General features: G+C 46.8%; 3 protein-coding genes and 1 long non-coding RNA gene across 6 annotated transcripts; 2 read left to right on the top strand and 2 right to left on the bottom strand.

The window, feature by feature from the left end:
* The first annotated feature begins 1,584 nt into the window (after window positions 1-1,584).
* On the top strand, window positions 1,585-8,629 carry cpxm1a (carboxypeptidase X (M14 family), member 1a). Its single transcript, XM_040199737.2, has 13 exons — window positions 1,585-1,981; window positions 2,637-2,746; window positions 3,243-3,382; window positions 3,500-3,584; window positions 4,000-4,150; window positions 4,266-4,351; window positions 4,819-4,942; window positions 5,752-5,948; window positions 6,063-6,242; window positions 6,791-7,085; window positions 7,460-7,599; window positions 7,679-7,781; window positions 7,869-8,629. Exons 1-13 carry the CDS (start codon window positions 1,756-1,758, stop codon window positions 8,186-8,188), a joined length of 2,157 nt encoding a protein of 718 aa, XP_040055671.2. The 5' UTR covers window positions 1,585-1,755; the 3' UTR covers window positions 8,189-8,629.
* A 365-nt stretch (window positions 8,630-8,994) lies between these two features.
* On the bottom strand, window positions 8,995-16,283 carry wdr32 (WD repeat domain 32). 2 transcript variants are annotated; one of them, XM_040199740.2, is made up of 7 exons: window positions 14,568-16,283; window positions 13,358-13,471; window positions 13,005-13,202; window positions 12,607-12,809; window positions 12,286-12,366; window positions 12,060-12,205; window positions 8,995-11,815 (listed from the first exon to the last, which is right to left on the bottom strand). In XM_040199740.2, the coding sequence occupies exons 1-7, from the start codon at window positions 15,041-15,043 to the stop codon at window positions 11,444-11,446; spliced, it is 1,590 nt and encodes a 529-aa protein (XP_040055674.2). In that variant the 5' UTR covers window positions 15,044-16,283; the 3' UTR covers window positions 8,995-11,443. The 2 variants fall into 2 exon arrangements, with proteins under 2 accessions (XP_040055674.2, XP_040055673.2); XM_040199739.2 differs by having other exon boundaries at window positions 12,286-12,369.
* Window positions 16,284-16,400: 117 nt separating this feature from the next.
* Window positions 16,401-17,647, top strand: LOC120832459 (uncharacterized). The gene is made up of 3 exons (XR_013452757.1): window positions 16,401-17,068; window positions 17,149-17,295; window positions 17,556-17,647. It is a non-coding gene; the product is annotated as an uncharacterized LOC120832459 (long non-coding RNA).
* A 3,100-nt stretch (window positions 17,648-20,747) lies between these two features.
* On the bottom strand, window positions 20,748-25,064 carry LOC120832962 (mitochondrial amidoxime-reducing component 1). Of its 2 annotated transcripts, none has more exons than XM_078089362.1 (7): window positions 24,413-25,064; window positions 22,461-22,631; window positions 22,179-22,341; window positions 21,905-22,048; window positions 21,577-21,638; window positions 21,287-21,358; window positions 20,748-21,067 (listed from the first exon to the last, which is right to left on the bottom strand). In XM_078089362.1, the coding sequence occupies exons 1-7, from the start codon at window positions 24,655-24,657 to the stop codon at window positions 20,941-20,943; spliced, it is 984 nt and encodes a 327-aa protein (XP_077945488.1). In that variant the 5' UTR covers window positions 24,658-25,064; the 3' UTR covers window positions 20,748-20,940. The 2 variants fall into 2 exon arrangements, with proteins under 2 accessions (XP_077945488.1, XP_077945489.1); XM_078089363.1 differs by lacking the exon at window positions 24,413-25,064 and adding an exon at window positions 23,949-24,057.
* Between the last annotated feature and the right edge of the window lie 283 nt (window positions 25,065-25,347).

Consider the following 25,347-nt stretch of genomic DNA (forward strand, 5'->3'; position numbering starts at 1 on the left):
CTAAACAAACTAAATAAGACTGTGCAAACTTTTGAGATGTTTACATTATGTTTAATGTGGTCATATGTTCTCTGTATTTCTTTGCCTAATCCTGGAACACTCAACCAAAATTAAATTACGATCCAAATGCTTTTACTTTTAGGTGTATTTACTTCTGTCATTGAGTTGGTTTGGAGTAGACGTTTGGAATATTTCCAGTAAACCCTACAGCTGAAGAGAAGATAATTTACACATGCTCAGAGAGACTGGCAGCTGAGTCAAACCTGGAAACACAAACCAAAAACAAGCTTCACTGTATAGACTGTTTGTGCTTATATGCTGAGAGCAGCTGGGATCTAGAGAGTGAACTCCTTGTTGCTCTTTATGCCGTTCTGCATTGCAACATTATTCACTTTACCAGATGTTGACAGGCAAATGAATAAAAGCACATTCAAGCTCATGACTGTTTGACTCAAATATAAAGTAGGGGTGTGATGCCTTTCATTTCAAGTAATCAGTTGTAATAAACTCCAGCTCGTCCCTGCAGAGCAAAAGATACACAAACACTTTGGCAACAGATCCATCAACAACCAAGGGGGATTTATTGCCTGTCTGGTCCTCATATTGTTATTTAAATGGTTAACACTGTTGCAGCTGTTTTGCATTAGATGTTTTCCGGGAAGCACAGCGGGAGTTCTTCTGGAGAAATCAAAGAGTCAGCGGGGGGAGGTGGAGGACGACGTGAATCATGACTGATAAAAGATTGTGGCAGGATTGTGTCTCAGAGTGGAGAGTAAACAGCTTGTGAAGTGAACATGGCAGAAGAAAGAACATTTTTCCTTCAAAATAAAAGGTGAGGGAAATTGGGTCATGCGCTGCCAACAGACCTTCAGGTCGACAGCGAAGGGGAGAAGAAGCTGCCCCATGGGGGAAAGATAAAAAACGAGAGAATTAGCATGAAACTTGACCAGCACCAGATGTTTATCTGAGGAAAAGTCCCCACTTTCTGGCAAAGAAACGTTCATATCCTGAGTCCTTTCAGATGAAAGCACCACACGAAGGGATGGCAGCTCATCCAACACACACAGTCAGTTCACCAAAACAGCTGCGACAGGATGCACCTGTCAGGTTTTTAAGTCTTCCCCTTCATGTAAAAATGTTAGGCGTTATCTCCAGCAAACATCCGGCAGCAGCGAGGAAAGACATCAGTTTGTTTTTTGTTCTCTTTTTTCATTAAGTTTATAACATTTTGAGGGATTTGCAAAGTAAAGTGAAACGTGTAAAGGAGGAGCTAGTCTTGTTTCTCTAGAAGGTTAGTTATCAAATAAATGTAGTGGAGTAAAAGCTTTAAAAGAGTGTGAAGCAGCAGTAAATGGAAACACGTTGTGGTGCACAATTAAACAGTAGTTCAGTCATGAGGAGATGAAACACACGTGGGGTGAATTGGGCAGAAATGGTAACTTTTCATGCCACACTTTTGCAAAAACTTGTGTGTAGGCAGTTAAACAAATATGTCATTGATGTACAACGAACTGACACTGTGTAAACTTTTGTAAAAACTTTTATTGGTGTTCTTATTTAATGCCTTTTTGTTCCCGGGACTTCAGTTGGAATTTTGCGAGGGAGGGGAGTTGGGACGAAGGAGGAGGGAAGTGGATGAAGGTCTGGCTCTCTGTCATCTCCACATAAACTGGCCGTGTTCCTCCACCCCCCCTTCTCCCCTTCCCTCCTCACCCCTCTCCTCCCCTCACTCTGCAGCGGCACACAAAGAGGAAGATGGAAAAGACATTGTGCACGTTGGCTGCAGTGATTTTTCTGGGTGGAATTTTAGACGCAGCGTTGACGGACGACCCGACGACCCCGATTAGTCCGTCGTTTAGCAACACAACTACGGCCGCGTCTGCAAGCAGCGCAGACCGACCGGCTCCAACAGCTGCAAGGATCAAGTCCTCCACTGTCAGGGACAAACATCTGGAAGGGGAAGGACAAGACAAGAGGCTCGGTAGGACAAAACATCACATACAGACATATTAATTATTATTTGAGTCAGGAAGATCTACAAGTCTACAAATTGCTCCAAACAACATATTTCAAACGGTCTGAAACCGTCACAAAATCACAAAAGAAAACCAGCAAATTTCTACGTTTGGGGGACTGGAGTGAATGATGTGTTTTTTAGTGCAGATCAACAGCACACATGCTAAAGGCATTTGTCCTGTGCGAACAAAACCCTCCCTTGAAACAGAAACAGAACATCCTTATTCTGCTCCTCCTGTTTGTAAGATTTGAAAGATGTGAAAGTGAAAAACTCTTTTGTCCCAAAGAGAACTAGTTTTAAAGAGAACTTTTTGATCCTGCCAGTTAGTGATTAACGGGGCTGCAGTTGTGGCTCCACTGGCCCCCAACTTTGTCTCAGATTACATTCAAACCTTCCACAGCTTTGCTTATCTGCAGTTTTCCTCTGCAGAGGCCCACCAGGCTTCCACGGAACCGACCCGAGATCATTGGAGATATTCCGCATAGCAACCTCTAATTACATTAGACGGGTGTTTGCTTGCCGAGGGGCACCAGAGGGAGAGTTTTAACCCGTCAGCAGCTGGTTTCTTTGATAAACCAGCATCTCAAACTCAGAGGACCTGATCTCCCTCTCCTTCCAGACTGCCCCCCCCTCGGCCTGGAGTCCCTGCGGGTCGACGACAGCCAGATCCAGGCTTCTTCCTACCAGGCGACGGGTCTGGGTCCTCACCGGGGGAGGCTGAACATCCAGGTGGGTCTGCATGCACCACCGTGAGAGGCTTCTTATGGAAGTTTAAAGGATAAAACTACAGGAAACCTGCATGATAACGGTGCTGCAACTAGAGGTTGTTATCGGTTTGGACACTAAATAAAGGTTGAACAAGGTTGAATTCTGAGAATCCCAGGTCCAAACTATACCTTGTTATGGCCGACAATATTTATCACAATGCAGATGCACGCTGACGTTTAGCATGATAACAATTGGTTATTGCCACTGAACACAAAGTACAGCAGAGACGGATGTGAGTCATTTTTATTTGTTCTAAACCAAAGTATTGGAAAAATTGATGGCAAGAATAAGCTGTGAATATCTGCACAAATACATATCTTAGTCTGGACCCCCCCTCTCATGTTCTGCAGACAGAAAGCAATCACAACACGGACGCACAAGTTAGAGCCGTGTGTTAAATGCATTTAGCAGATGGCCCAAAGAAACCCTTCCACATCTGTGTAACATGTGTTTACAGTCGGGCATCGAGGACGGCGACCTGTACGATGGAGCCTGGTGTGCAGAGCATAAGGACCGGCACCAGTGGCTGGAGGTGGACGCCATCCACCTCACGCTGTTCACCGGGGTCATCCTGCAGGGCCGAAACTCCATCTGGAGGTCAGGTAGCATCAAAACGTAGTTTAAAACCGCCGCTAAAAGCACGCAGAAAAGGCAGTGTTCTTTATGCGCGTTAAAGTCAGCATGTCGCAATCTAACGCTTGGACTTTGTTACAGTTGGGACTGGGTCCTCACCTACAAAGTCCAGCTGAGCAACGACTCCGTGAGCTGGAAAAGCTGCATGAATGGGACAGAGGAAGCGGTGAGAACCCTTCTTTCCTTTTTAAAGGAATTCATGTACCGTGACCGGCGGATCTCCTGCTGATGCAAAACAGATTTTCAAGAGTTTGTGCTCTTAGAGAGGAAGAGAGAAAACAAGCACAGAACAAAGCTGAAAACTGTGTTTGGCATAATAACACACACTTTATTCCCATGAGTCACTTGCAACAAGTAACAACAATGTAAATGTGCATTCAAACTCAAATATTGATGAAGGCAGCGCATTGCCAATGGTGTGTTTGTTTTACATCGGATCTCTTACTGTTGGTTTTCTGGATGATCAGAATGTTTTCAGAACGAGGGTTTCTCTTTGAGTATTGGACAACTTAACCGAATCGCACTGCAGTCCATGTTGCAGGGGCAACACGTTCACACCTCTGTGATGTTGAATTGTACAGATATTCGAAGGGAACCAGGATCCAGAGACGCCGGTGCTCGGGCTCCTTCCCGTTCCCACCGTCGCCCGGTTCATCCGCATCAACCCTCAGACCTGGTACACAAACGGCAGCGTCTGCCTCAGGGCCGAGGTACTCGGATGCCGAGTGCACGGTAGGCCGCCTCGCAGTGCGCCGCCTCGCAGTGCGCCGCCTCGCGGAGCGCGTGGCGCCTTTTTCTTTAAGGGCCACGTTGTCTTTCGGGAAGTCAATGTGCTCCTTCCCGGTAGATCCGACTGAAACGCACTCGGAGCAAGAGCCGGGGTCACAAGACGGCCTGGACTTCAGGCAGCACAACTACACGGAGATGAGGAAGGTTGGTGACGGATGACTTCGGTTTAACGAGTTGATGCCAAAGTTTTTAGTCAGACTCTTTTCTGAATTTTTACAAACCAAACAATCCTGTTTTAAATGAAACAAAAGCGAGGCCATTTTATTCGTATGGCGCATTTCAACAACGAGGAAATTCAAAGTGCTTCACATAAAACCATTAAAAACATCCAAACATGAAGCAAGGAGATTTACAAACAGTTGATTGAAACATAAACCTCAGAAAAAGAGATAAATCCTGCTGAATGATGGAATTGATGCCTCTCAGTGACCTTTCTTTTGCAGAATACTGTTGATGCTTCAACTATGTTGACTGTTGATGCGTCTTGATCATACACACTTACGTAAATTAAGAGTTTGAGGCAATTAAAGGGATGCATTTGGAAAAGTATACTCACTGTTCGTACGCTCAAAGCCTCTAAACACTTCACCACTGCTCACGACCCCCCGAAGCTCATGAAGTCCGTGACAGAGGAGTGTCCAGACATCACCCGCGTCTACACCATCGGGAAGAGCTACGAGGGCCTCAAACTGTACGTCATGGAGATCTCAGACAACCCCGGCAAACACGAACTGGGTAAGAGAGATTCCACTCTTCTTCTGCCCGTTGAGATCTTCTTCAAAGTCTCAAAGTTTCTGGACCAGAGTTCATGGTGTTCCCCCGGGCCCCCCCCCCGAGCTCAGCTGCTCAGGGGGCTCCGCTCTACATCCTCCAGTGTTTACACAGAGTCTTTTTCTGCAGCGGCAGCAGCACACAGGGAGGCTTGGGTGTCTGATAGAGAAGGCTCCTCTTATATAAACAAGATGATCACCGTTTGAAACTGGACCCGGCCTTCTCTCCACCAGACAGGACACAGTTTGTGTGCGATGTGGTTTTCACATGCGGGCCACTCGCGGTCACTCTACAGCTGCCAAGAAGCTTGATTTAATTAGACTAGATTGGCAGATTTTCTTTATTATTTCTTCTGCAGGGAACATATTTCAAAACTGGTTCACATCCAAGACGAAATAATGGGAATTTGGGTTAAAAATATTGGTTTTATGTTGAATTAACACTGGTGCGGAAAACCACGAGGGATTTAAATCTCATCGTTTTGTTGCTGATTTATGAAGTTTAGTTTTTGGGTCTCTGCTGCAGGAATGTCAGCCATCAAGTCCAGCCAAGCCGCGGACGATTATTTGGCAAAGCGTTTCCCACCACAACACAAACGTGTGTTCCTGATGTGGCTCGACTGAGCCTCTTAACTTCGACCTAGTGCATTAAATCTAAAAGTCCGAGGCCTCATGTTAGTGTGACTCGAGCTGATGTCGGGCCCAGATACGCATTCCTTCATATTCACTCACTCGGCAAGCGAAAACGACTCCCTCGACTCTCCCCCTCGGCAGGGGAGCCCGAGTTCCGCTACGTGGCCGGGATGCACGGGAACGAGGCCCTCGGCCGAGAGCTCGTCCTCAACCTCATGCAGTACATGTGCAGAGAGTACAAGAAGGGCAACCAGCGCGTCGTCCGGCTGGTGACCGAGACGCGGATCCACCTCCTGCCCTCCATGAACCCCGACGGATACGAAGAGGCTTATAAGAAGGTGGGTGAGGTCAACGGGACTTTGCGTAGAGAGGAGAGCGGCATCAAATTATCGCTAGAACTAATTTAACAAAGCAACAATGATGGAAAAGTAGTGCAACTGATCCGCTTGCAGGGCTCCGAACTGGCCGGCTGGGCCGACGGGCGATTCACCTTCCAAGGGATCGACCTGAATCACAACTTCCCAGACCTGAACACCATCATGTGGGACGCCGAATTGATAGCGGAAGATAAATACAAGGTCCCCAACCACTACATCCCCATGCCAGAGTACTACACTAAAGAAGACGCCATGGTAAGTGGACGGGGGGAGTAATAGAAAACGTGAGGAACGGGAGAGGTTTGATCTCTTGAGGCCACATTTAAAAGCTTATCGAGAGCCGTGGCCAAAATCACAAACTGCCCATAAATAAATTACCCAAAAAGAAAAGTTACACTGCCACAAAAGTCTTACTGTGAAATATCTCATGATATAGCCACACATGTGACTGTGAGTCAGCAGCCAATCACGTTAGAGGAGGATCTAGAGCCTGAGGAGCAACAATGTGTCAGTTACACCTTCAACTATGGGCAAGGTAACCAATGATTGAACAATCAACAAGGCTTCTGAAGTGGGTGACGTGAAGAATGGCGCCATCTGGCGGCGTTGTGAGCGTTGGCTGTGACTGAACATTGAGAAGAATCTTTTTCATATTTAGAAGTATGAATGGAATCAGCAGATGTAGAAGTCTGTGTTTTTCAATGTCAGTACAATCCTTTTTTTCATGCTTTATGGTATATTTGTCTCTTAAACAACCAATGTAACTAAATGAATAACCTTTGCTCATTTTTCTCCCCCTCCAGGTTGCGCCAGTGACGCGAGCCGTCATCAACTGGATGCAGGAGATCCCCTTCGTGCTCAGCGCCAACCTCCACGGGGGAGAGCTGGTGGTCACGTACCCCTACGACTGCACCCGGGACTGGGTCCCCAAGGAGGACACCCCCACGGCGGACAACGCCTTCTTCCGCTGGCTGGCCACCGTCTACGCCTCCACCAACCGGGTGATGTCCAACCCCAACCGCCGCCACTGCCACTACGAGGACTTCCAGGCCCACAACAACATCATCAACGGCGGCGCCTGGCACACCGTCCCCGGCAGTGAGTCCCCTCCCCTGAGCCACGAACACCTCGTTTTTTTGAATGTAAAGAAATGAGACACAGGTGAGGCAGGTAGGGACGTCTGGGGGCCTCTGGTGGACAGGTAGAGAATAGCAATGAGCTCAAGAAGTGGAAACCGTGTGACCAATTTCACTGAAGTGCTTCTCAAGGTGTACAATTTAATGATGTATCGTCCCAGCGTCCGAACTTGCCTTCAAGAAAGTTCAGTTCTGTGATTAATCTTGACCTATTTGTCTGTAAATGTTACATTTTTAGGTTTAGTAAATACGTTTTTGCTTGTATTAATAGTTCAATAAACTAAAATGTGTCCCTCTGCTCCTCGTGGGTCATGCGCTCTCACGTCCTCTCTGCAGGTATGAACGACTTCAGCTACTTGCACAACAACTGCTTCGAGGTGACGGTGGAGTTGTCCTGCGACAAGTTCCCTCACGTCAGCGAGCTTCCCGTCGAGTGGGAGAACAACAAGGAGTCTCTGCTCATCTACATGGAGCAGGTCAGTCACCCCCGGCCGATCCTTCTGCCCGTAACCTTCTCCGTGGAGGCTCACAGCGCGGCGCTTCCTCCGCCCTCAGGTGCACAGAGGCCTCAAGGGCGTGGTCAGGGACAAGGCGACCAAGCGGGGGATCCCAGACGCTATAATCAAGGTGGAGGACCACGAACACGACATACGATCAGGTGACGCGCTCGCTTTTTACAGGTGGAACTCTCCACTGGGGGTGTGTTTCTAGTCTCCTCCGCTCATCCCTGCGAGTTATTCCTCAGCCGCCGACGGGGACTACTGGCGCCTGTTGAACCCGGGCGACTACAAGGTGGTGGTCTGGACGCCGGGCTACTACCCGTCCACGCGGCAGTGTCGCGTCGGATCGGAGCCGCGCGCCACCATCTGTGACTTCGCTCTGACCAGAACGCCCGTTCAGAGGCTGAAGGAGATCCGGGCCAAAGGGGGCAGGATCCCGCAGGACGTCGAGCTGCGCGTCCGCGCTCTGAGGCTCCGCAAGCTGCGCGCCAGCACCAAGGTCCTCAACCAGCGCCGGGAGGGTCAGCAGCGGGCGAGGAGGGCGAGGGCGGCCCGGAGAGCGTGAGGGAGGAGGAGGGTGGGGCCTCAGAGATGACTTTAAATATTAAAAGAAAAAACACAGCGACTTGATCGGGTGTACTGACCCTTTTAAGGCAGATTCAACAACAACAACAACAACAAAAAACTTTTACAGATGTTGACAGGATATTTAAAAAGCAGGTTTTATACACACAAACACACAAGGACACAAACTGAGTAACTTAAGTACACAAAGTTTTCAGAGCCTTATTGAAATCTTCACATTTATAGACGTTAAAGTTCAAATTCACTTCCCTCGATGTTTTTTCTGTTTTGCACACGAAGGGTTTCAGTCGATGGCGCTGTCGTGATTGTCGACGGCCGAGTGTGTGTCAGCTGGTCTGATATGTGACGTGTTTCTTTTCTGACAGCGTGCGGTTCACTAAAGTCCAACAAATTTCAAATAAATATGACTTATTTGTCTTAATCTGTTTTGTAGCGTCTGAATCCCAAACCAAAGAAAAGTACAACGTGGAAACGCAGATTTCATTTTTTCTCGGTTCAGAATGTGAGCATATAAATTATTTTTTTATCCTCTTGGGGAACATGAATATCTGCCAAATAGGCATAATTATGTTATTTAATTATGGGCTGATGAAGTGAAAGCAGTCATTCATTCAGAAAAAACAAAACACATTTCTTTTCATTCCCTTCTAAGTTGGTAAATCCTCCTGTGACCCCCCGAGGGTCCGGGACCCCTAGTTTGGGAACCACTGGTTGAGTTTGACTGCCATCTGGTGGTCGATCCTCAGCACCACACGTGTGCAAACACAAACACCAAACAGTCAGCAGTGCAAAAGAAGCTAACCTTTTTATTTCAGTGACAATAGGTACCATTTTAGTATTGTTGTTGGGATTACTGGCTTTGTTTAAGCCATTTAGAGAAAGTATTTTGTCCCCCGTCCTCTCGTCCTCCAGCTGGGACCATGGTGACGGTGCACAGGTAACTACTGACAACATTCAATCAATCCACACAACAGAAAACAGGTTCAAACCCAGAACAGGAAGAAAAAACAAAGAGCAAAAAAACCATTTAAATGAACGGGTTTTTTTAGTTGCTATATCTGAAGTGAGAATGGCAGATAAGACACTTCTCTTCAAAGAGCCAGTGATTTTTAGTGAAACAAAAGCAGCAGTGATGCGGCGTGGACGTCCTTTCCCCGTCAGCTCAGTCGACTTAATATAAAACGGCTGCAAATGCCAAATTGAAATCATTTCTTCAGGTCTGTTCCTGGGGAAATAAGTTGTTTGTGAGGAGACCGAGCTGAAAGTGAACGGAACCAAAGTACAAACATTTTAACAGCCGTTCAACCGAGGTACAAAGTGTTAAAAGCATCCCTCCTCACTCATGAAGGTTGGTTTCATCTGTATTCAGATCTACTTTCTTAATCATTCACTTGCAACATGTTGAGAAATACGCCTCTTTTTGTGTTGACTTTAAAAACAAAATCCATAATATCCGATGTTCCCCCTTTTAGTCCTCAGCTCACACGGACTCGTACAACAAAAACATGTTTTGGCCTCTGACACACGAGAGCATCGCGCCTGCATAAGTAAGACCGGTGAATCTTCACAAAGGCTTGTGTGCATAGTAGTAAACGCTAACGTCGAGTTCTTCTTCACGTGAAATCTATTCGGTGTCGGTCATCCGTACGCCGAGGGGCGACGTCCGTGCGCGTGCGATGTGCCGATGCTGGTCGAGGGGATCCAGTCGGTCCTCAGAGAGGAGAAAAGACCTGGTTGGTCACCTTTAGGACAAGACTTAATGAAAAATGATACAAACAGGGAGGAGGTGGGGGGGGGGGTGGTCAGATACTGACACCCGAAAAGGAACAAAAAGATCAAATATCAAGTCGAATGTTTCTTGGCAGCACTCCAGCCTGTAAAAGGTAAAAGGTCACCCGATGAACGCCCGAGGTGCCGCCTGCTCACCAGGCCAGTAAGTGGGATGGAAGTAAGTAATTGCAAAAAGGCCTTTTCACTTTTGCGCTTTGCAGCGAAAAGGGGGCGATGTCGCAGTGGTGGGTGGGTGGGGGGGGAGAGGGGGGGGGACAACACTGTGGCAGCTGAGAAAAGGACAGCAGCTGGACTGCTATCGTCCAGACAACGTAGTAGTTTCCATTTTCAGGCTCAGGGTAAAAACACACAAACTGTGAAGGGAGATGAGGAGTGAACGCGGCGAATCCCAAACGACGCCGAGAGCAAATAAACACCGTGAACATGTGACGACCTTAATACGCCGATAAAACCACTAAAAACCTAAAGCACTAAAGACCTCCAGGGCGGAAAAACACGACGGAGACGGAAAACACGGAGAATTGGGCAGGCGGGGTGAAGGCGTTGATGATGAGGTCCTTGAAGTCGGGGGGTGGGGGGAGGTCAAAGTTCAGATCGCATGAGCAGAGAAGCAGCACCTGTGGAGAGGAGCCGAGCGCCGGTTCCTTCCTCGTCTGGTTGGTTGATTAAAATCTGTCAGTTTGCATCATTAGTGTTTGTTTTTGCCCCGAAACGGCAACATCCGGATGAGTCCAGACTCTAAATAAGTCAAAGTCTTCTACTTCAGTATGAAAAAGGGCCACAGTTTTTCTTTCTTTTTTTACTGGTGCCGAGTAAGAAGTTTGGACTTCCAACTCGCCCCTCAGTCTGCTTTTCAAACCCCAACTGCCCCTTTTCTTTCTCTTTTGTGAAGTTCAGGGTCAGAGACGGAGAGTTGGAATCCCCTCCGGCAGGCCGGTCCCGGCTGGGGTCGTCTTCTTCTTCTTCTTCTGCTGCTGCTGCTGTGATTTTCCTTTCAGGTGTCGGCTGACTGCTCCGTCTCAAACAAACTGCTGACAGACCTGAGTTTAGGAGCGCTTAAAATATATCTTTTTTTTCATCCTATTTAGGGTACCAGATGGGTGAGATTCCCCATACAGATTGTCTGGCATGGTGTGCAGAGAAATCACATATCTGCATGCAGTAAATCCCACCCGGCTGGTCCACTCCAGCACTTTAAAACAAATGCTAGGACACGTTGGTCAGGGTTTCTAAAGTTGCAGATTAAGTGACATTCTTAAATTACTTCGATTGGTTTTGATATAACTTATAACAAATGACGCCAAGGAGGCCATATTACTACGTAGATACAGTCTTTGTGCAGCACACGTCTGCATATATTAGATGCTTGGAGTTTATACCCATAGAAAAAGGGGGAGGGGGGTGGGGGGAGGGGACACTTCTTCTTCCTCCCCCAGGTCTGCGGCTAAAACTTGGGCTGGTAAAGCGCCACGCGGCCGCTGAGGCAGCCCGAGGCCAGCTGGCAGTGTGTCGGGGAGAACTTGGTGGTGAGCACCACGTCGCTGTGCGAGTAGATGGAGCGCACCTCCCGCAGGCAGCTGGTCTGGACGGGCACGCAGTCCACCAGCTCGCCGCAGTTCTGGTCGAAGGCGAGCAGGCGGACGCCGTAGCCGTACGGCGAGCAGATGAGCCGTCCGTCGGGGCTGAAGCACAGCTCCTTGATGTAGCCCCGGCCCACGTTGGCCTCCTCGATGTAGTGGGTGAGGCGGAGGGAGCAGCGGGGGGAGACCGGCGGGCGGGTGGGCGCGCCCTCCTGGAACTCGTACACGCACGTCCACTGCAGGGAGACGTATTGTTATGGTATTTGTACCTAAACTCAGGTACTACCAAAAAAAATACTTATACTTATAATATATATTTTTGTTGCTGCGTGACATTTTCCAACAGATGACATCGTTGATGCTCTAAAAGTATCTCGCTGTGCTTTCGGGTGTGTGAAACACGAAGGTGGGGACATGCAACGAGGCGATTGGATGAAGACGGGAGGATGTGTCTTATGCGAGAGGACACGTGTTGCTCACCTCCTGGTCGTCCATGTTGCTGGAGCAGCGGATGAGCGTGGCCCAGCCCTTCGGATGGAGCTGCAGGGAGGTGATGCAGTTCCCTCGGTCTCTCTCCCCGGGGATCTCCGGAGTCAAGACCTCCAGGCTGTTTCTAGGAGGAAGGCCTGCGAGACCAGAGTTGAGTTAAGTCTTCATTACCTTGGCAGAGCCCAGGGGGGGCATCTATTATTCGGTGTTCTCTGACCTTCTCGAGGAGGGTGGATCTTGCTGGAGTCGTTTCCCTGGCGAGGAGTTCCAGCCGACCTGGACGCTGACGTGCCTCCGTCTGCTGAATCAAAACACGGCCACAAATCGCTTTATTTGGTCAGGAAATTTGATTCCCGATTGCCGTTTCAAAGACAAATATCAAAACATCACCGACCGTGCCTTCCGTCTGTAAAACTATTACAAAAGTTATTGTGCCGAAATAGGGAAATGTCAGGGTTCTTTTCAGTGTGAAAGGGTACATATCTGGGTAAAACACAGAATTGATATTGATATAATTCAGACGAGACTGTGGTCTGACCTGAGCTGAGGGGCGTCCGGCGTGCTCGCAGCATGCGGTAGCTTCCCACCTCGAGGGACTGGGTGAGGTCCAGGTCGTGGAGGATGAGCAGGTACCCCGAGGACGTGGAGATGAGCATCTTGGAACAGTCGGGCGTCAGACGCATCCTCATCAGGTAACGGGTGTGGAAGAACTTCTTGTGCGGGCAGCCGTCTTCTGTGAACCTGTGGGGGCACAAGGTCGATGTAACGGAGTTAAGAGGGTTCTAAAGACAAGTGGTTTGGGTCGAGACAAAGAAAGTAAAACTGCTCGTCTGAAGTTCCAGAAAGTCACAATCTTTGAGTAGTTGAGAATTACACCCTAAAAGGACAACGACATTTGCGCCACATTCCAAAGAAAGCTTTGACGCTCACACGCACCTGTTAGTGTCCCACGTGATGACGTTGCCGTCGAAGCCGGACGTGACGAGCAGGCGCGTTTTGGAGTCGTACTCGATGTTCTTCACCCAGCTGGCGTGGCCGTGCAGCGAGCAGACCTTTGAATTCAACTTCCGGAGATCCCACAATGCAATGGTGGTGTCGTCGGAGCAGGTGGCGAACAAACGGTTGTCCAGGAACCTGCGGGCCGACATGATATGGTCATCAAGCAGACGTGAATCAAGACACCGGCAGCCTCATCTGACGAGGAGTTTCAGCAGCTCGCCTGGTTTCCCTCCCCGCCGTGAGACACTGTAAAACCCTCCCTGGATGATATACGATCTGAGAAAACGCACCGTATGTTGTTGACGCAGTCCTCGTGGGCCTCCGTCAGGGTTTTGATGTGTCTGGACGAGATGGGGTCAAACAGCAGGACTTCGGTCTGCTCGCAGGCCACAGTCAGCACGGACCTGAGCAGACAAATCAGAGAGGAAAGGAGTGGATCTCTACTTCCTACGAGACTCTCATTATGCTTTTCAACACATAACGGAAAAATTAGAACGTTCCATTTCTATCCTACATACGATGTGTACATGACTTATTCAACGGGATAATTGCACAGAAACATATTTGGGAAGCATTAATGGGGAAGCATCATAGTAAAATATATATTTGTGTTACAGCGAGAAACAACTGGAGAGAAAGATGGGAAATAAATAGGATAAATGACTAATCCTCCGTGTAACCCAACAATAACAGTTTACTCATTTCTATTATTGCATAACGATCGTTATAATACAATACGTGCAAGTCCTTTACCAGAAAGTTCAAAGTTGGATATCACATTTTGATTACTAGAAGTTCAAATAACAGCTTGTTCCGACCCATAATTGTATGTGATACACTTTCAATGTTCTCAGGATGCTGACCAGTCTGTTTTGATGAGTCTCTGACTGGGTGAAAGACACAAATATAACAAATAGTTTTGATCTGACCAACCAAGAACATATCTGCAGAGGTAAGTGCAGATATGATATGACACCATAACACCAACTAATTACCTACCAGAGACAAAACAAACTGATCAAAATCACTCAAATCTACTTCCCCCCTAACATTTCTGTCTGGCATGCAGAAGCAGGTTCTGGATGTTTTCCTGCAGGAGAATGCATTGAGCGGGAGGAAGGTGCGTGCGTTTTGAGCTGCTGTCATCATCATCATCAGCATCATCATCATCAGCCCAAACACAAAGCGCTGCACAGCTTGACCTGGTTTCACTGCAGGATTTGCCCGGTCACTGAGGCTTAAACCATGCATGATGCCATTTGTTTGGCTTACTGAGAGTGGATTCGGCAGGGTTCTGTTTTGAGGAATTCAACGTGTCATGTTCTGATCGACAGTTAGAAGGTAAACAACAACCAATGGATGGATGGTCAGGTGTCCAGAAGAGACGAGGGGGGGGGATTTTAAAGTGGCAACTTCGCCGTTTTCCAGCCAATCGACCCACTTAACAAGACTTTGCGGAACAGTGAGAGCACTCTGAACATGATATCTGGGTGGTCTTACCCGTCCGGGGAGTACTCCAGGTTGAACACCGCTCCGTGGGTCTGGGTGCTCAGGTTCACCGACTCCGCCGCAGGATTCATTGAGCAGTACAAACTGGTCATTGTCCTGAAGTTCTCCCTGGCTGGGTCCACAAACACCCCTCGCCTTATAGTCCTGCTCTGCAACCAGGAGAACAGGCTATTCCCCGGGCGGATCTCGCCGCTGGTGCCCTCGCCGCTCCCCGTCTGCGGCGGCGGCGGCGGCGGCGCCGCGGCGGGCGGCTCGCGGCGGGGCTCCCGCTGCTGCGACCCCGCAGACCTGGCGCCGCGCTCCGGCCGGATCCCGCCGCTCCCCGGCGGCGAGGGGGAAACCCCGGGAAGGATTTCATCGTCCGAGTCGTCGATGTCGGGGTCCTCCTCTTTGTCGGAGGCGCCAACGTGGGGCCTGTCCTGCGACTCGTCCGCGTCCTCGCTGTCGCTCTGGTGCTCCGAGCTCATTGTAGCATTCGTCCGCACCGCGTCTACGGCTCTACGGCGAAACTAAAAGTTGACCAGCTCCGGTCACCTCCCCAGCACGAAACCGTGTCTTCGTCCCCCCGTTTATGGTGCCATGGCGGTGGATGTTTTAGCTGCATAGGTTTCGTTTAAATTGTATTTTGTAAGGCTTGGTAGCGCCTCAACTGCGCGCGTCAACACAAACACGGTTAGCTTAAATGCGACCGGAAGAGTACAGGTGTAGCCTTCAAAGTAAACTTCCAACTTATATAATTCCTACGTGTTAAATTAGAACAAAACATACTTATTATAACGTATAATTCTTAGTTACATTTGTATTGATCAATTTCGGTTTTTGTTAGTCAGAATATGTACAAATACATAAAATTGTCATCAAAAATATTTTAAGCTGAAGCGTCCAGACGGAAGTTTCCTGTTTACATTTTAACTAACTATTTTTCTCCTCACCAAAACAAACGCAAACTAAAAAATGACGTATTTCCGCTTCCATGTTCACGTTGCGGTGCATTTGTCGGTAGCTTGCTGCCATCTGATGGAACCATGGTGAAAGTGATTTTGTGTGTTACTTTTTTATTATTATTTTATGTCGCAACCGGGCTGTAGTTGTAACCCAGTAATTGTTTCTGGGGAAAATGTCTCATATTCAATTACTTCAGCTATATTGTCAAGACCGTTTTATACTGACTAGATTGACGTCAATTGCCGAGTTGTTTAGCCCCTAACAACGTCCTCTGAGAATCCTCTATGGGTTTAGTGTAACTTCTTTTAATCCTCTTTAGGTTCTTTAACGAAACACAATGAGGATTTACTTGTTCAGTAAACAATTAGAGCAGTTTTAACGCAACCTTAATGACTCATATTCCACATCTCAGCAAAATTGCAACAATATACATATTTCATTTATACATATTTTATTTAGCCAATGATTTATCTTTCAGATACAATATCTCTTCTGCTGGGCAGTCAAAAAATGCGGAGTATAAGATCATTCAAAAGATGTCTGCAGGGACCCACCTTTCAGGTGCCGGGCCAGATGTGTCTGCAGGAAGTGTAGCGGTTGTACTCTTTCTTGCGTTGTGTTGTTAAAATCACCACCAGGACACGGACCACATTCGGCTCGGATCGGCCGTTTATTGTGTGACGTTAAGGCACCTGGCGAACACACAGAAGTTAAGTCCTCAGAAGGAACCTCGTGGCATCACAACAGCTACACACCCTGCAGCAGACTAACTTTTTAGCGACAGGGTGTCGCACCCACGTCCGCAGGGACCCACTAGAGGGCACCCACGTGACACCCTGTCATGACTCTTAGCGATGGCAAGTGGAGTCAAACACCTGTTACAGAAGCACGAGATGTTACCACAGACACACACATAATAACAGTTTGGGTTGTGGTACGCATGGTGGCGTGTTGATGTGCGCCTCGACACTGTGACCCGCTGTCTGCCTGTGTGTGGAAAAAGTGCGCCCATTTTGACTTAATCGTGCGCGACACTGTGGAAAATAACAATTCTAATGAACTCATCAAGCCATTACGAATGTGTTTGGTTTCAATCGTGACAACTTGTGGGAGACGAGGTGTTTTACCTGGATTGCAAGTGGCGAGGCGCGCGTTGGGCAAATGAGGCAGCGACGTGCCGGGACGCATTTCTGCAGCAGGGTGGACTTGTCCGACCACGACTACTGCTACGCAAACGTCTTGAAGAGCCCCGAACATGATGTCCGGGTGGTCTTACCGGGTGGTCTAAATCTTGCACAGACATGTTCTGGAATACTGTAAATCAGCTGAAGCCTTCCGATGTTGGGAAGTCTGGTACGGGGGGGGGGGGGGTATGTGTACAGAGGATGTGAGTCACCCAATCTCAATGGACTGTACATCTTTGGAGACTTCATGAGTGGGTAAGAGCGCGTTGGATCGAGTACTCCAACTGTTGTGGGAGCAGCTGTCGTGCCTTCTTTATTTATTTATTTATTGAAAATCATCCAAGACCCCGAGTTTATTTAAGTGTGAGTTACAATTTCCCTCTTGTTCTGGCCTCTGCGTCGATCCGATGACGCTCGCCATAACTCCAAGTTCAATCTCGCAGGCGCATCATGGCGTTGGAGGAAGACACGTCCACAGGGGGGCTGGAAGGAGAGGAGTGTGTGTTTGGGCCAAAGGAAGACGTGCTCATTCCCCGGACTCATCAATCGTCACCACAGGTTCATCGTCTCCTCTGCTGAAGATGAAGCAGGTACCGGCGATTCTCACAGAGCGCAGAACTGTATTTTCTGGCCACTGCCCACCCGAGCACCACGTCTCCTCATGGAGCTGTTTTCAAATTCATGGATCGGTCCAGGTGAGGTATCAGACACAGGTTACATTTAACCATGAACCAAACAGGGAAACCACAAATGATCAGTAAAAAACACGATGATAAGTGGGAAATGTTTAGTTTTCTTTAGATTTTCCAGTCAAGTTTGGTGTTATTCAACATGTTTTTGCTCTTTGCAGAAGAGCTCCTCCAGGAAAATGTAAGCAGAAGCCGCTGCCTGTCAGAGGCAGGAGGAAAAAGGTTCCTTTTGTGGCTCGAGAATGTAAGTCACCTCAGTGGACTTTTCCATGTTTAAAACTTAATGTAACACTTTATGACCTTTTGAAGGATAAACGCATTTTGTTCATTCAGGCCTGGTTTTTGGAGCATAGTTTTGAATCTCAACATATTTGAGCGCAGAGTAGCGAGTTGAAGTGTGATATTGGGACTCAAATGAAAATCCAAACTCCACCCCACTTTTTTAAAGGAATAACTTTAGATCTTTGGAAATACCGACTGATCCCACTCACATGACCTTGCATCTGATTTATTACCTCAGTAAACATTCTAAACGTGTGTTAATGGTCTCAATCCGCAGTTTGTAGCAGTGTTAATTTCACCTTTTTTCCATGACTAAGACGAGACAAAGACGTGACGAAAACGATCTTAAAAAATAAAAACTATGACTAAATCCATTCTAACTTTCGTTAACGAGACGAGACGAGAGGAACATGTTGGTGGTTGACGAAGTCACGATACTTTTTTCCCCCTAAATTCGCCCGCAGCTGACAAGACAACAGACCGGCAAAGTACGGCGGATATTAACGCGTCATGATGACGTCATCCACGAACCCAGAACGCGCGCGCACAGCGGTGGTTCTTGTGCACCGACTGCGGACCGCGACGACTATTTTACGCTTCGGCGAGTTTGAACGTGGCTTCGTTACTTTAGCTCGGCTGTCTCGGGTTAGCTGACTGTTAGCTGACTGTTAGCTGCCTGTTAGCGGGCTGAAACCGCGCTGCTTCACAGAAACACGAAGATACGTTTAAAGACTGTCGGACCTTTCTGCTCTGTTCTCTGGCGACGGCAGGCAGCGTTTCCTCGGCTGGATGAGACGCTCCGTCACAAACGCGTCTAACGTAATAAACTCATTGCAGGTTCTGAAGCCTCACGCATTTCAACTATAGTTCACGCGCCACATCGTGAGAAGACGGCGTTAAACCGTCTCGGCCACCGTACGTTCGTTACTAAGCAACGTAGAGGCGCGCACACGTGACAGGTGGCCGTGTCAAAAGCGTTGCAAGTAAACAGACAAAGACAACAAAGTGTTGCGTTTAGATCCCTGGTCCTCATCAAGTTGTTACACCTTTGCCAATTTGTTAAATTGCCTTGCAACTAAATGCTTTGCTATTTGTTAAAATCCAAATCCTTTCATGTAATATTCTTCACATGTCATTTATATCAGCTCACACAAACACTTCAACCATTTGTTCTTGGCCCGGCTGCTCCGTCACATTTTACAACCCATTGTGGCCCGCGAGTCAAAACGTTTGCCGACCCTCCTATAGACCTGTCCTAGGAGGGACATCTATAGACCTGTCCTAGGAGGGACATCTATAGGCCTGTCCTAGGAGGGACATCTATAGACCTGTCCTAGGAGGGACATCTATAGGCCTGTCCTAGGAGGGACATCTATAGGCCTGTCCTAGGAGGGACATCTATAGACCTGTCCTAGGAGGGACATCTGATGGACAACCATGTACTGCAAGCTGGACTATTATGCAGTTGTAGACACAACAGAGGGGGGTCCCTGGGCCTGAGAAGGGAAGAAAAGGAGTTTAATATGGCTATTTAATGTGACTAAAACTAGACTAAAACAATTACATTTTAGTCTAGTTTTCGTCAACTAAAACTAGACTAAAACTAAGAAGGATTAAAATGACTAAATGTGACTAAAACTAATATGCATTTTTCGTCTAAAGACTAAGACTAAATCAAAAATAGCTGCCAAAATTAACACTGGTTTGTAGACTACAAAACTAACTAAGCAATAAAGGAAAAAAGTGTAACTAGTCCTTTAAAGAAAAACACAACTGTTGTAAGCAGACCAAAGCCTGGTGTTTGAATGCTCTAATTTTACATGCAGGTGTTAGAAAATACACACTGGAAGGTGTCTGTCTGCGTGTGTGTCTCTGCAGCTCTCTGTAATTAAACTGCACACCACTGATCCTACCAGTGACTTACACGACTGCTGTAAATGTAAAGACAAACCCACTGAGACGAGCAGCTGTGCACCCAGATGTTACCCCAGGCTCTCAATCCAAGTCTTGAGACTGACATTATGGCTTTTATAGTTACTGGAACGAGGCATGAAATGCTATCGTCGTGGTTACGTGACGGTTTGTGCTTTTGTAACACGCAATGACATAAACATTTCATAACAGCCTGACGTGACAGACATGTGGTACCACTTGTACGATGACATGACACAATCTCGCTGAGCTGTCACATCTCATGTTATGGTACAATAAAACATTTACTACGATAAGAGCTTTTTATTTTCTTGGGAGCGTTCCGACTTCTGTAGTTTGTTTTTTCGTCGTGTCGCGTCTTTTATTTTCTCCTGCAGCTTGAAGACACGTAGTCGGGGGGGTTGGAGTCTCCCCACGTGTGAAATTACTACATGCTACAATACAATTATACAGCCGAACTCCGCTCAGCAGATGGAATGCAGTACGTCCTGCGTCACCGTGGCAACAGAGGAAGCCTTCAGAACCCCTTCAGGATCTGTGACTGAGCACTAAAAATAGAGTCTATTTCGGTCAATTCTGATCTAAGAACTCGACAAATTATTGGCCAAATAATAACAAAACGGGGATTAGAATGATTTATTAAAGCCACATTTAAAATAAAAAGCTCCACCATGAATCACATTGATCAACATAAGAGAAAAAAACATTTAAAAATCATAAAATGCATGTTATTTTAAAAGGATTCAAACATTTCTCAACCTAACATTTTTTTCAATTTATTTCCTGACATTTATTGAGCCAATAGTTTGGGGATTTTTAAGAAATATTTTCCATGACATTTTGACCAAAAATACTTGACTTTTGCATTCGATTTTTTTTACTTTTGTTCTTCCATGATATTTTTCTACCAAGCATATTTTCCTTTATTCTTGCAGACACCAAGACTTAGAACAAGTCCTAATTTTCCCTTTATGTTTGGTAATTATAGATGGTACCATTCCGATGTCCCTTAGTTTGCCTGGAAATTAAGTACCAATGATAAAACCGTTTATCCACAAAAATAGATTCAGCAGAATTCTTGTTTTTATCAAACCAGAAGTTGTTGTTGCCCAGCAGAGATGCAGGAATAATTTCAGACCTTTCTTATTGTATTAAAGACAGTTTAATCACTTTTGTTAATAGAAGCATGTATTTTCAGGATTTAATGACCAGTGGGAATGTTGTTGGGCCTCCTACGTCATCCATTTATGTGATTTTAGTGTGGACCAACTGGGTGATTATAGCGTAATAATAAGTTTGTTAGGATGCATTTAACTCCCCGACTCCGTTTCATCAACGGTTGATCTTGTACACCACATCTCCGACCTGCAGGATCCCCGTCGTCTTCACGTTGTGCAGCTGTCCGAACAACGGGGAGGATTTGTAGATGTGCCTCTCGGACGGTTTGCACACGCGATAGCTGGGAAGGAATCGCAGACACAAAGTCATTCCGGTGGGAAATATTTGAGTCTTCAGGTCCATTTGGGTCAGTTGTCTTATGAGCCATTGCCGAAGACAAATGCCTAAGTAAACTAAAAAGTGGGTTAAACAGAAATATGTCATGCAATATTTAAATTTGCATGCAATTTAAAAAAAAGGTTAAATATGAACCCTTGCTAAATAATAGTTAAAACTTTACCCCTTCAGTGTTTCCAGAGGCTCCTTTCTGGTGTATACACCCGTTTCTGGGTTAACGGTGGTGAGGAGGCACCTGGAAACAACCAACGGTTACAAGTGAGTATGAATGCAGCCTGATGACCACAAATCTCTGCACACTGATCACAAAATAAAGCCTTGTAACGTAAAACAAACAGCACAAGAGAACAAAAAGAAAACGGCCCCAGTGAAGGTACTTTGGATGAATTGTTTTTGATAAACAAAGCGATTCGGCCTCTGAATAAACTGAGTGTGAAGCAGGAGCCGCGTTACCGTCCACACGACATTGCGCGCTGCAGTCGCACGTTGCCGATCTGGATCTCTTCCCACGAGTCCTGCAAAAAAAAGCCAAGCAGTTAGTTTTGCTTTCTTGGTCAAAATTAGTCAACACCGCTCACACTAAAAAGGTTACGGGATTAGTCAGAAGTGAAAAGGACCAAATGATCATTTAGAAAACCTTGTGTGCTGTAGTGTAGAGAAACCACAGATCTGTTCATCAGAGACCTTTCGTGGTTCAAAGTGAACTTTGCACGATCGCCTTGATATTTTTTTATATTTGTTCCTGAAATTGGAGCAACATTTCTAGATGGGAGCGACGCACCTCGTCGAACGCTTCACAGTCACTGACGACAATGCTCGGGCGGAATTGCTCCACCGTGACTTCGTGCTCCAATTTGCTGCTCAGGTCCTTGACAGAAGACTCGGACAGCAGCATCACAGGTCCCATGTCTGCGTAGGCCACCTCCTGCAACGATCACAGATCTCCTGTGTGCAGCAAGGCTTAAAAAGATTTACAAACATACCAAACACCTTACAACATACAGGTAAAGCGCCATTTCACTAAATGAGTCACGCGGAAGTGGGGCCTTGTTTACCTCCGTCGGCGGGGGGAAAGGCTTGCTCTCCTCCGCCTTCCTGCCCTTCATCTGGGGTTCAAAGTGCACCAGGCGAAAGGTGTTCTCCTCCCCCAGGTAGCGGGTGAGCCAGCGAGACGTCTCGTCGCCGCAGTCTCTTCCCTGGATGTCTTCTCCAAACACCCTGCAGGAAAACAACAAAACCAAGCATTCACAGCTCTCAATAGCTAAAAACAAAGCAAACAAGTAAAACAAACAATGGATTCAGTGGGAGACGATTGGCGCTCAAACGTGGCGTGACACCTGCAGCCGGTCACTCTGTTGTCGGCCTGTTTGACGGGGAATCTCAGCTCCTCCATGTCGGGCCCGTTCAGGCACACGCGACCTCCCTCGCAGGTCAGGGACACCAGCACCAGACGGGGCTGCTGTCGGGCCGTCACCATGTGGCCGTCCTCGGTCACCACCAGCCAGTGACTGCGACCAGAAAGCAGAACAGAGACGGGGGTTTCCCCTCAGGCGTACCATTTGGCATCGCTGGTTCGATTCCAGCACCGAGACACCGAACGTGCCCGCCGCGACTCTAGCAGCTTTTCGAAAAAGGGACGTCGCGCGTTGCCATGGCTACGCCGGTGCCGCCGACTCATCCGTAAATGCCAGATTTATATTGACATGTATTTTGATCCACTGGTTAGAAAATGGATCTGAGGAAATAGTGTTTCTGCAAAAGAGACGGCAGAAGTGAGCCTTACGGTTTCATTAAATCTGGCATTTTCTTTTGTACTTTCCTTCTTATGTTATCAAAGTTTGGGCAGTTAAATTAAATATGGGCACAATAAGCATCAGTGTAATCTAGTAAAACATGTAACATTTTGTACATTTAATTTTCAAATAAACTATGATAACATATTGAAAAGTGTTGACATTTCTATTACCAACCTATTAGCCATTTGGCCTGCCTGCAAGACTAAAGATGAAGTTTTTCAAGTAAATAAAAACCAATTTAAAAACACAAAATAATTTAAGTGAAAACAGCAACAGCAAGTTTTTAATGCATTAGATGTAGGGCTGCAACTAACAATTATTTTGATAACCGATTAATCGGTCGATTATTTCTTCGATTAATCGGATTTTTTTTAAAACGGCATTAAAAAGCTTTAATTTCAAACCGTTTATTCTAAAACAGAACCTCAAATTCGTCAGAACTAGTTCTCTATACTACACTCACAAACACACCCTCATGTTCACTTGAAGCATATTCATTAAATTAAATCATTGTAGTGCAGGTTAAGTAAATGCATACAGCTAAAAAACAACCAAGTGCTATGAGATGAATTTAAAATGGCATTTGTAAATAAATGCATTAGAGGCTTCTTAGTTGATTTAATGGATCATGTGTCTCCCTTTACAGGCATAACATCAACTACCGTATAACCCACAGTATATGCGCAAGCGCACTGGACTACCGTATATGACAGCATTAAAAAGTACAACACACACAAATATATTTGTCAACAATAACCGATATGGGACCAAGCACAAAATATCAGACAACACATTGAAAAGTGAATGGTCCAAACGAGGCGACTAAATAAAAACGTGTCTTAGTCTTGCTAACTGCTTTACTGCTGTTATTAGCGAGCTAACGCTAGCTTGATCAGCTGGATGACGAGTAAACAGGAGGCTTGTTACGTCCCTCACGTCAAAACGGGACAACGTGGACCGGGACCCCCACGCTCGCACACCTTAGACGACTAGTCGAACAGACGTCTCTCCCTGCGTCATGTGACTCACAACAACTGCCGGCTGCTCTTTCCTCTACGTCGGCTCGGCGCCTTTATTTCTATTTTTGCTCCGCGCGCATCTCCGCAACTCATCGAGTGACGTAATAATCGCGCGACACAACGAATCGATAATGTAATTCGTTGCCAACGCTTTTAATAATCGATTTTATCGATTTGTTGTTGCAGCCCTAATTAGATGGCCTGGTTGCTGTTTAAGAACCATCTCAACAAAAGTATTAAAGGAAGATACCGCAGAGCCATATAGTATTCTTTGTTTATCCAAAGTTTGCTGGACTAAAAGTACCAAAAGTAATATTCATGACACAGCAGACTGTTTCACTACGGAGCAAAGTCCCAACTTGGTGCAAACAAATGAGAGCGAGAGGAGAAAGCAGAAGAAGGCGCCCGAGGAGGAGAAGGAGGAGGAGGAGGAGGTGGTGCTGGTGATGATGGAGGAGGAGGTGCAGCTCTCACCGGTCCTGCAGGTCGCCGAGCTTCAGCCCTTTGGGTTGGCACTCCGCCAGCGCCACGGACACGGCTTTGCCGGACTTCAGCGGGTGGATGAGCAGCTTGGACACGACTCCCACGCGCACGGCCTCCTCCGGCTTCTTCCACAGGTACTTGTATCCGAGGCCGACGAGACCCAGAGCCGCCGCCGCCGCGCCGGCGCCCAAGAGAAGGGAAGAAGAAGAAAAAGAAAGTCTCCTGGTCGACTCCATGTTGGACGGGTTGCGACTCCTAAAGCCTCAGAACTCGGAACCGCGACTTAAAAAAAAGACGTTGCGCGCTGTGCGGTCAGGTACACGTGCACACCTGCTGCTCCGGGGGGAAACGGCGCGTGGGAGGTCACGTGTGTGCGATTGACGTTTAACTTTTAGGAGTTAAGCAGCTGGATGTGAAGCCCCGCCCCTTCCGGGAGAACACTGCGACCTTCGGTGGGTCGATACGTGGTGGTCAACTGGGAAAAAACAACACAACGTTTGATCCCTTTTTAATCATTCCTTGAATTATACATAGAAAGTTTGTAAATGTATTGTATTATTGAGTTTTATTTTGTGATGAAAATGTAATCGATCCGAGTTCGAGCTGTGGTTCTGCAGGGGGAAGCCAATGATTTATTAAAGCCACATTTAAAATAAAAAGCTCCACCATGAATCACATTGATCAACATAAGAGAATAATAAACTTTAAAAATCATAAAATGCATGTTATTTTAAAAGGATTCAAACATTTCTCAACCTAACATTTTTTTCAATTTATTTCCTGACATTTATTGAGCCAATAGTTTGGGGATTTTTAAGAAATATATCCATGACATTTTGACCAAAACTACTTGACTTTTGCATTCGATTTTTTTACTTTTGTTCTTCCATGATATTTTTCTACCAAGCATATTTTCTTTTATTCTT

Source organism: Gasterosteus aculeatus, chromosome 15 (genome assembly GCF_964276395.1).
Source record: "Gasterosteus aculeatus chromosome 15, fGasAcu3.hap1.1, whole genome shotgun sequence".
NCBI classification, from domain to species: Eukaryota; Metazoa; Chordata; class Actinopteri; order Perciformes; family Gasterosteidae; genus Gasterosteus; species Gasterosteus aculeatus.

Excerpts from the sequence above, each read along its gene's own strand:
- cpxm1a (XM_040199737.2), top strand. The coding sequence starts at position 1,756 with ATGGAAAAGACATTGTGCACGTTGGCTGCAGTGATTTTTCTGGGTGGA. Across the intron at positions 3,585-3,999 it reads TGAATGGGACAGAGGAAGCG|ATATTCGAAGGGAACCAGGA; the intron begins GTGAGAACCCTT and ends TGAATTGTACAG. Across the intron at positions 4,151-4,265 it reads ACTCGGATGCCGAGTGCACG|ATCCGACTGAAACGCACTCG; the intron begins GTAGGCCGCCTC and ends CCTTCCCGGTAG.
- wdr32 (XM_040199739.2), bottom strand. The coding sequence starts at position 15,043 with ATGAGCTCGGAGCACCAGAGCGACAGCGAGGACGCGGACGAGTCGCAG. Across the intron at positions 13,472-14,567 it reads CTGGAGTACTCCCCGGACGG|GTCCGTGCTGACTGTGGCCT; the intron begins GTAAGACCACCC and ends TTGTCTGCTCAG. Across the intron at positions 11,816-12,059 it reads GCAACATGGACGACCAGGAG|TGGACGTGCGTGTACGAGTT; the intron begins GTGAGCAACACG and ends GTCTCCCTGCAG.
- LOC120832962 (XM_078089362.1), bottom strand. The coding sequence starts at position 24,657 with ATGGAGTCGACCAGGAGACTTTCTTTTTCTTCTTCTTCCCTTCTCTTG. Across the intron at positions 21,639-21,904 it reads ACTGTGAAGCGTTCGACGAG|GACTCGTGGGAAGAGATCCA; the intron begins GTGCGTCGCTCC and ends TTTTTTTTGCAG. Across the intron at positions 21,359-21,576 it reads CGCGCAATGTCGTGTGGACG|GTGCCTCCTCACCACCGTTA; the intron begins GTAACGCGGCTC and ends GGTTGTTTCCAG.